The 8636-nt window shown below is 45.5% G+C and overlaps 1 protein-coding gene across 2 annotated transcripts; it reads left to right on the top strand.

The window, feature by feature from the left end:
- Positions 1-352: 352 nt before the first annotated feature.
- Positions 353-8413, top strand: LOC121272505 (zinc finger protein OZF-like). 2 transcript variants are annotated; one of them, XR_005941887.1, is made up of 3 exons: positions 353-492; positions 3574-4984; positions 7974-8200. XR_005941887.1 is itself a non-coding variant. In XM_041179123.1 (3 exons), the coding sequence occupies exons 2-3, from the start codon at positions 3610-3612 to the stop codon at positions 8267-8269; spliced, it is 1404 nt and encodes a 467-aa protein (XP_041035057.1). In that variant the 5' UTR covers positions 353-492; positions 3574-3609; the 3' UTR covers positions 8270-8413. The 2 variants fall into 2 exon arrangements, 1 of the variants encoding a protein (XP_041035057.1); XM_041179123.1 differs by having other exon boundaries at positions 3574-4717; positions 7974-8413.
- The last annotated feature ends 223 nt before the right edge of the window (positions 8414-8636 follow it).

Genomic DNA, 8636 nt, shown 5'->3' with positions numbered 1-8636 from the left:
ACCACAATGAGCCACCTTGCACCAAGCTTTTGACCTGGATGCAATAATCCACAATAAAATTATGGATTGCAAAGGGTACCTTGCTCACAGGTGGAAATAAATTCTGGAGGGTGATTGTTGCCAAGCTGGCAGAATGTACACGGTGAGTGGTCGAGTGCGAATAGGCCTGGAAGAAGTTGGTTAATTATTCTCCAATGAATGGGCGGGGAGGTCATGAGACAGCGAAGTTTTATTTTGGGTAGGTAAAAAAAACGGGGCTGTACGAATGGCCGCGTCATTACCCACATTGCCCCGCGGCTAGGAAACCGCTCTATCCTTTCCATTGACTCCCGCTGCGCATGCGCCCGAGTAACGGACGCTGCTCGCCATCCCAGGCGATGACAGAGCGGTGGCAGCGGCAGCTCGGGAAAGGTGGGACCGGGTCTGCTCATTAAACCACCCACACAGGCGGATTGACAGCTCTGGGGAGAGGGAAAGACCCGCAATTCAAATGTAAGTTTATTTTTAACTGGGGGTGGGGGAGTGCAGTGCAGTCCCCTCCTCAGCAGAGGCGGAGATGGGTCTGAGTCTTTCGGCCCGGGGTTAGTGCGAAGCAAGCTGGAAATTTGGGTTTTTTTTTATTCGCCGCCGGCCTGGCTTCAGGCCTTCAGCCTCAGCGCCGGAAAATTCAAATTTAAAATCCAAACGACGCCCAACGTCCCCGAGTCCGGCTCCTGCATCAAGATGGCGTCCGTCACGTGACGGGGCGGAGCTAAGCCACAAGTCCACCTGCACCCCCGGGGTCCTAGAGGGGCTCTCTGTCAACTTGTCCACAAGGGTTTTAGAGGGACCCTCACCGTTCCCCCCCTCACCCCGGTTCCTAGAGGGACTCCCTACCCCTCTGCCTACAAGGGTCCTAGAGGGAGCACCAGCCTATTATCTCCGCCCCCCCCCCGCCACTGGGGCCTCCAGGGGTGCTAGAGGGACTCCCTCCCCTTCTGCCCACAGGGGTCCTAGAGGGTTCCCCCCCACTGTGGCCTCCCAGGTCCTAGAGGGATTCCCACCCCCCACAGGGTCCTAGAGGGACGCCTCCCGGGATCCCGGAGGGAGTCCCACCCTCTCTTTTCCCTCTGTTGTCCCCAAATTGACCCTGTGCTATTTCTCATTGACACGCTGTCCCTTAAAAAGCACAGCGTTTCTACAAGTACACACCACCTCTCCGCCAGTCCTCCTGTCTTTAAATGGCCAGACTGCTCAGTCGACACCCAGTGTCCCTTGAGCAGAAATATTCTCTGGCTGGATACTTGGAAGGCTGAAGTTATTGCCTTCAGTTCCTACCACAATCTCTTTTCCTTCTCCCTTGATAACTGTCTTAAGGCTGAAGCAGATTCTTTGCAACTTTGATTGCAAGATGAGCTATCCACAGTGTCTAACCACCATTATTGAGATCCACGCCTACTTCCCTCAGTTGATATGTACCTGGACTAAGGCTTTTGCATAGTACCACACAATAGATCTTTACTGATAGGGACAGGAAGAGGCTATTTATCCCCTGGAGTCTGCTCTGCCATTCAATGAGATCGTGGCTGCTCTGACCTAACTCCATATACCCAACTTTGCCCCATATCCCTTAACATCTTTGAGTTAAATGGTGGATCAGTCTTGAGGGGCTAAATGGCATACTCCTATGTTCCAACCTTTCATCCTGATAGGAGGGAGCCAATACACCATGTGACACACCTTAGGGATTGTAAAAATGCCTATCTGTCCCTCTTTGACTATTGATTCCTCTCTGAACGCTGCATTTCTACACTTTGCTGTGCTCCCCTTGCCATGGAGTTATTATCCCACATTTCTCTAGACTGCACTTCGGCTGAGGGGTCACGGCCCGCAACACTGAAAGCTGGTTTGAGAGTGCTGTATTCCAGGAGGATTCTTGTGCTGTCTGCAACTTCATACTCTATTGGAGGGCCATCAACTTGAACACGTGAACTCTTTATTTGCAGGATGACCGCATCCTGGAATACGCATTGTAGAAAGCTTACTTTCAGTGTCTAGCTAACACAGTATCTTTACAATGCCGAAGGAGGCTATTCGGCCCATCGAGTCTGCACTGGCTCTCTGAAAGAACATTCCACCTAATCCCACTCCCCTGCCTTATCCCCATAACCTTGCACATTCTCTCTGTTCAGGTAGCAATCCGATTCCCTTTTGAATACCTCAATCAAATCAGCCTCCACCAACATTTCAGGAAGTTCGTTCCAGACTCCGACCACCCTCTGGGTGAAAAATTTTTTCCTCATCACATTTACTCCTTTTGCCAATTATTTTGAACCGTGCCTTCTAGTTCTTGGTGCTCTCTTGAGTGGGAACAGTTTCTCACTATTTATCCTGTCTCTACCCCTCAGGACCTTGAATACCGCTATCGAGTCTCCTCTCAAGCCTCATTTTCTCCAAGGAAAAGAGCCCCAACCTCTCCAATCGATCCTCGTAGCTCCAGTTCTTCATCCCAGGAATCATTCTTGTGAATCTCCTCTGGACTTTCCAAAGACTTCACATCCTTTCTCAAGTTTGGTGCCCAGAACTCACGCAGTACTCCAGATGAGGCCTGACTAGTGTCTTATACAAGTTCAACATGACCTCCTTACTCTTGGACTTGAAGACCCAAATAATAAAGTCTAGGATACTTTATTAACTGCTTTCTCAACATGCCCTGCCATTTTCAGTGACCTATGTATGTGTACACCGAGGTCCCTGCACTTTCTTTAGAGGCTCTTCCTTTATATTGTCCCACTGTATCTTTCCTGCCATAACGAATCACCTCACACTCCTCTGCATTGAACTTCATTTGCCACTTGTCTGCCCAATCCACCAACATGTCTATGTTCTTTTGAAGTTCAAGATTATCCTCATCACAGTTGGCAACATGCCCTGTAGTGAGTCCAACTGCTTCTCAAGTTCAAGAAACCTTTGATCAACTGGAGGTATTTCCTGTACGTGTGGTTATCCTGGATGCATGAAATTTCCTGGAGTTCCCACATAAGTCCTATCTATTGTCCCACGGCTCTCATTGCTGCAAAGATGCATGTTTAGTAGCTCTTTAGCTTTTCCAATAACTGTATACCTTCTGTATACCCTCTCCAGCAACTGACCCAAATATCATTAACCTGAAATGTTAACTCTGTTTCTCCTGCTACAGTTTCTGCCAGACCAGCTGAGTATTTCCGTCATGTTCTGTTTTTATTTCGGATTTCCGACATCTGAAGATCGTTCCGATAACTGAAGGTCCTTATAGAGTTAGGGAGACTAAAACTGCTTCCTGGCGTGGAAAGGATGCAACATTCTCCATCTGGCGAAAAAAAGAAAGTTTACTTTTTTTTGTCGCTACTCTTTACAAAGTATGAGAATCTGTATTGTGCATGATGAGGCAATCGGCTTTCTATTGTATTTTCAGCCTGGTGGAGGACAGCTGAGAGGAAACAAGTGTTGATTGTCTGTTTAAGATGGAAAGTAATGATAGCAAATAAATACAAAAGAAGGAAATGAACGGTATCAAGTACGTTATTGAACTGGCTTTTGTTTTATTTGTTGTAGATGTCCTAGCAGACAGCATGGATATTGACTTTGGCTATGGCCATACACGAGGAATCCAAATTTGAAATGAATGATCCAACAGTCGTGACCGAAGTCGCTGGGGATAATCCAGCTCCATCTCCTCCTGCCACCCGCCACCGCCGCCAGTACCTGTGCTCCGTCTGTGCCAAAGCCTGCACATCCCCTTCACATTTAGAAATACACCTTCGCGTTCACACTGGAGAGAAGCCCTTTGAGTGCCCCGTGTGCAAAAGGAGGTTTGGAGGATACCACAACCTGAGGCGACATGAGCTAATTCACACTGCAGAGAAACGGTTTCAGTGTGTGGAGTGTGACCGCAAGTTCCGCACATCCGGCCAGCTGAAAACCCATCAACAAATTCATGTCGAAGGGCGACGCTTCGAATGCAATGAATGTAAAAAGGGATTTTATACAATCAGTTCCCTTACAGTCCACCAGCGGTTTCACACTGGGGAGAAACCGTATGAATGCGCTGAGTGTAAAAAACGATTTTACACAGCCAGCGAGCGTGTGAATCACCAGCGAACTCACACCGGAGAGAGACCCTATGAATGTACTGAATGCAAAAAGCGGTTTTATAGAGTCAGTGAGCTCACACAGCACCAGCGGGTTCACACTGGAGAGCGACCCTTTCAGTGCAGCGAGTGTAAAAAACGATTTTACAGAACAAGTGAGCTGATGGTGCACCAGCGAATTCACACCGGGGAGAGACCGTTTGAATGTAACGAGTGTAAAAAACGATTTTACACATCCAGCTACCTAACAGTGCATCGGCGCATTCACACTGGAGAGAAACCATTTGAATGTTGTGAATGTAAAAAACGATTTTGTTCAGCCAGTGAACTGACGAATCATCAGCGAATTCACACGGGAGAGAGGCCCTTTGGATGCAGTGTGTGCGGAAAAGCTTTTGCCCGATCCTTTCACCTAAAGAAACACGAGATCACTCACACTGGGGAGAGACCGTTTGAATGCAGCGAGTGTAAAAAGCGATTTTATACAGCCAGTGAGTGGGAAAATCATCAGCAAATTCACATTGGCGAGAGATTGTTTGAGTGCAGTGTGTGCGGACAAGCCTTTACACAGTCAAGGCGTCTCAAGAATCATGAGCGGACCCACTCTGGTGAGAGACCATTTGAGTGCAGCGTTTGTCAAAAAGCTTTCCCACAGTTGAGTCATCTCAAGAATCACAAGCGTACTCACACAGGAGAGAGACCATTTGAGTGCAGTGTGTGTGGTAAAGCCTTCACACAGTCCAGTCATTTGAAGAAGCACCAACATACTCACACATGAAGGGAAACTACATTGTTGTACAGCATCGTTTACAAAACCATACTTGCAGTTGCTTACTTTCTCGTCACATTTTGTGGGAACATTCCCATGTTCACATGTAAGCTTTACTCTAGTTTCCTATTTAAGTTTCCTAACCTGCTTCCTCAGCTTGTACCGCAAAGGAACTCCTGTTCTCCAAAGAACTTTACTTTTCTGGCTACAAGCTTTACTATCCAACCCAAAATGTAATAGTTTACAATAATGATGAAGAGTCACACGGACTCGAAACGTTAACTCTGCATTCCTCTCCACAGATCCTGTCGGACCTGCTGAGTTTTTCCAGCAATTTTTGTTTTTGTTTCAAAATATAATTGTGATGCCTCACTTTAAAAAGAGATTGGATGATGTCTGTATCCTTTTGCCTGAGTGTCCTCACTCTCTACCCCTGTTTCACCTGTTGGCAACACTTGGGTGCCAACTTCAACCGTGCAGTATAATAAGGGTTCAACTTGTATATTTGAATTCTTACCCTGGTAATGCACTCCACTTTAAGTTTCTTGTGTTAACTCTTTATACGAGCATTCTGTCTACCTGTTACATTTCTCTCTCTCCCTCTTCAGTTGTTGGTACTCTTAATAGGATATTTCATTGTTAGAAATTCCTTACCTATCAGCATTAGTTTGTCACATCAACACTTGCTGCCCTGGATTATGTTAATCCTGTGTCCTCTCACAATTTCAGATCCATCGGCTGCTGTAAGTAGCTTTAATTTGAAATAAAATTATTCATGCTAAAATTAGACAAAAATGCTTTTGTGTTTCCTGAGCACATTTAGTTTTCTATTCACTGTTTTACCAAGTTCCAATCAGCGTACCTAGCACATGCATATGGGGAGATGGTGGTGTAATGGTAACATCATTGAGTAGCAATCCAGAGGCCCTGGGGACACAGGTTTAAATCCCATTATGGCAGCTGGTGGAGTTTGAATTCAATTAATGAATCTGGAATATAAAGCTAGTCTCAAAAATCATCGATTGTTGTAAAAACCCATCTGGTTCACTAATGTCCTATAAGGAAGGAAATCTGCTATCCTTAGCCAATCTGATCTACATGTGACTCCAGACCCACAGCAATGTGGCTAACTCTTAACTGCCCTCTGAAATGGCCTAGCAAGCCACTCAGTTCAAGGGCAATTAGGGATGGGCAACAAATACTGGCCCACATCTCATGAAAGAATAAAGAAAAATATATTGCAGGATACCTAATGACTTGTCCAATTTTCCCAAGTTAAGTTCCAATTCTTTCTCAAGATTGTGTGGAAATTGTTTGGGCAAGTACAAAATAATGCCGAAAACGAGCCTCTAGTTGAAGTGGGGACCTGACTGATTAATTGAAAACTGCGCAACCTATTGAAGGTACTAAAATATGTAAGAAGAGAAATTTATAAGCTGTTAAATAATTCTGAATGTAATTTTATTTGACTTATTCTGATCAAGTAAGTTGATAGGCTAGAGGCATTGAATGACCTGCTCCTGTTCCTCTGCTACTATTCCTGCCCAGATAATGGAAGTGAAAATTACCTCCTTGCATGGCTAAGGTGGAGAGCGAATGGGATTTTGTGCTACACAAGAGACAAGCATCACAATTTTGGATGAGGGGAGGTTACTGAGGAAGAGAACCTGGCATGGAGGGCATTAGAGCAATTGAAAGCAAAATACCGCAGATGCTGGAAATCTGAAATAAAAACAGGAAGTGCTGGAAAAGCTCAGCAGATCAGGCAGCATCTGTGGAGAGAGAAACAGAGTTAACGTTTTGACTTTGTATCGGACTCGACGTTAACTCTGTTTCTCTCTCCACTGATGCTGCCAGACCTTCTGAACTTTTCCAGCACTTTGTTTTTATTGGAGAAATTGAGTTTGGAGGTGACAAAGCCACAAAGCATGAGGGTTTCAGCACCATCATCCACGCCTTTATTACCTGTAGACTTGACTATTCCAATGCAGTCCTGGCTGGTCTCCTGTATTCTCTAATCTCTGTAAACCTGAGGTCATCCAAAACTTTGCTGCCTGTGTCTTAACTTGCCGCGATTCCCATTCCCCTATCACCCCGTGCTCACTGACCTACACTGGCTCCCGGTCAAGTGACATCTTTGTTTTAAAATTCTCATCCTTGTTTTCAAATCCCTTCATGGCCTTGCCCCTCCCTATCTCTGTAATCTTCTCCAGCCCCACAATCCTCTGAGATAACTGTGTTCCTCTAATTCTGCCCTCTTGCACATCCCCAATTAGAATCGTTCCACCATTGGTGATCATGCCTTCAGTTGCCTGGGTCCCAAGCTTTGGAATTCCCTCACTACACCTCTCTGCCTCACTTTCCTCCTTTGGGACACTTCCTAAAACCTACTTCTTTGACCAAACTTTTGATCATTTGACCTAATCTCTCTTTATGTGGTGCAGTGTCATACTTTGTTTTATAATGCACCTACAAAGTGCCCGATTATGTTAAAGGTGCTTTATAAATATAAGTTGTTGATATGATGAAGTGGAAATAGAGGAACATGCCTAGGCAATTCAACCCCTCAGGTACGCTCCACCATTCAATTAGATCCTGGCCTGAAGTAGGTGCTGTTTGTGATAGAGAAGATATGGAATCTGAGTCAGCTCCTGATTGAAATAGGGGGCAACATGTAGGTAGCTGGACAAGCAGTTTGACAGCACGTGATAGCTGAGGTTGAGCTGTTGTTACCAGCCATTGGATGCTGACTCACATGTCTGGCTAGCATTATCAAGGGGCAACACGTAGATGAGAAACAGCATGGGGCCAAGATAGATCCTTGAAGCACTCTGGAGACGATATGAGAGTGGAAAGGAAGGTTATTGCTTGAGAAGATCTGACCAGTACAACTAGGTAGGATAATCCCAGCAAGATATATCAGAGAAGAGTTATTGTAAGAATGCGGTTGAATGACTGGTTTGAAGGTTGCACAGAACTAGAGGGCTATTAATCAACCAGGAGTTTGAATCCAATCCTTGATATAGGGAAGTGTTGAATGTCAGCATTGTGTCCAATTGATTAAATTCAGTTAACCCATGGTTTTTCTTTCCCAGCTGTAGAAAGAAACCACATCCTCGGTTCTGAAGAATTTTCGGCCAAAGGGCAGCAATTGTGGTCGAAGGTCAACTCTGCCTGTGCTTATGCATTATTTGCACACCCATGCAGCCTTAAGTCTAGCCCAGGATCTCATTTCTCCCGACACAACAAGCTCTTACGTGTGGATTTTATGAAACTTGACTTCAATTTTTTTGGTGTTTCTCTCTCTGTGGGTTCAAGGACTGCTTTATTTTCATCCTTTCATGGGACGTGGGCGCCACTGGCAAGATCAGCATTTGTTACCCATCCCTAACTGCCCTTGAACTGAGTGGCTTGCAGGGGACAGTTATGACTCAGACACATTGCTACAGACCTGGAGTCAAGTCACTTGTAGGCCAGACCGGGTAAGGGTGGCAGATTTTCTTCCCTACAGAGATATTAGTGAACCAGATGGGTTTTTACAACAATTGATGATAGCTTTATGAGACTAGCTTTTAATTCCAGATTTATTAACTGAACTTAAACTCCACTAGCTGCCTTGGTGGGGTTTGAACCCACGCTCCCAGGGCATTAGCCTGGGCCTCTGGAAGAAAAACAGAAAATGCTGCAAAATCTCAGCAGGTCTGACAGCATCTGTGGAGAGAAAAACCGAGTTGACATTTCGAGTCCATATGATCCTT

This window comes from Carcharodon carcharias, chromosome 34 (assembly GCF_017639515.1).
Source record: "Carcharodon carcharias isolate sCarCar2 chromosome 34, sCarCar2.pri, whole genome shotgun sequence".
NCBI classification, from domain to species: domain Eukaryota; kingdom Metazoa; phylum Chordata; class Chondrichthyes; order Lamniformes; family Lamnidae; genus Carcharodon; species Carcharodon carcharias.
The sequence above is the reverse complement of the archived record's forward strand: the minus strand, read 5'-3'. Positions and strand labels throughout refer to the sequence as shown.

Bases quoted from the DNA above. Each gene is read 5' to 3' on its own strand.
- LOC121272505 (XM_041179123.1), top strand. From the start codon at position 3,610: ATGGCCATACACGAGGAATCCAAATTTGAAATGAATGATCCAACAGTC. The intron at 4,718-7,973 runs GTGAGAGACCAT...TTTCTTTCCCAG, and splicing joins TCATGAGCGGACCCACTCTG to CTGTAGAAAGAAACCACATC.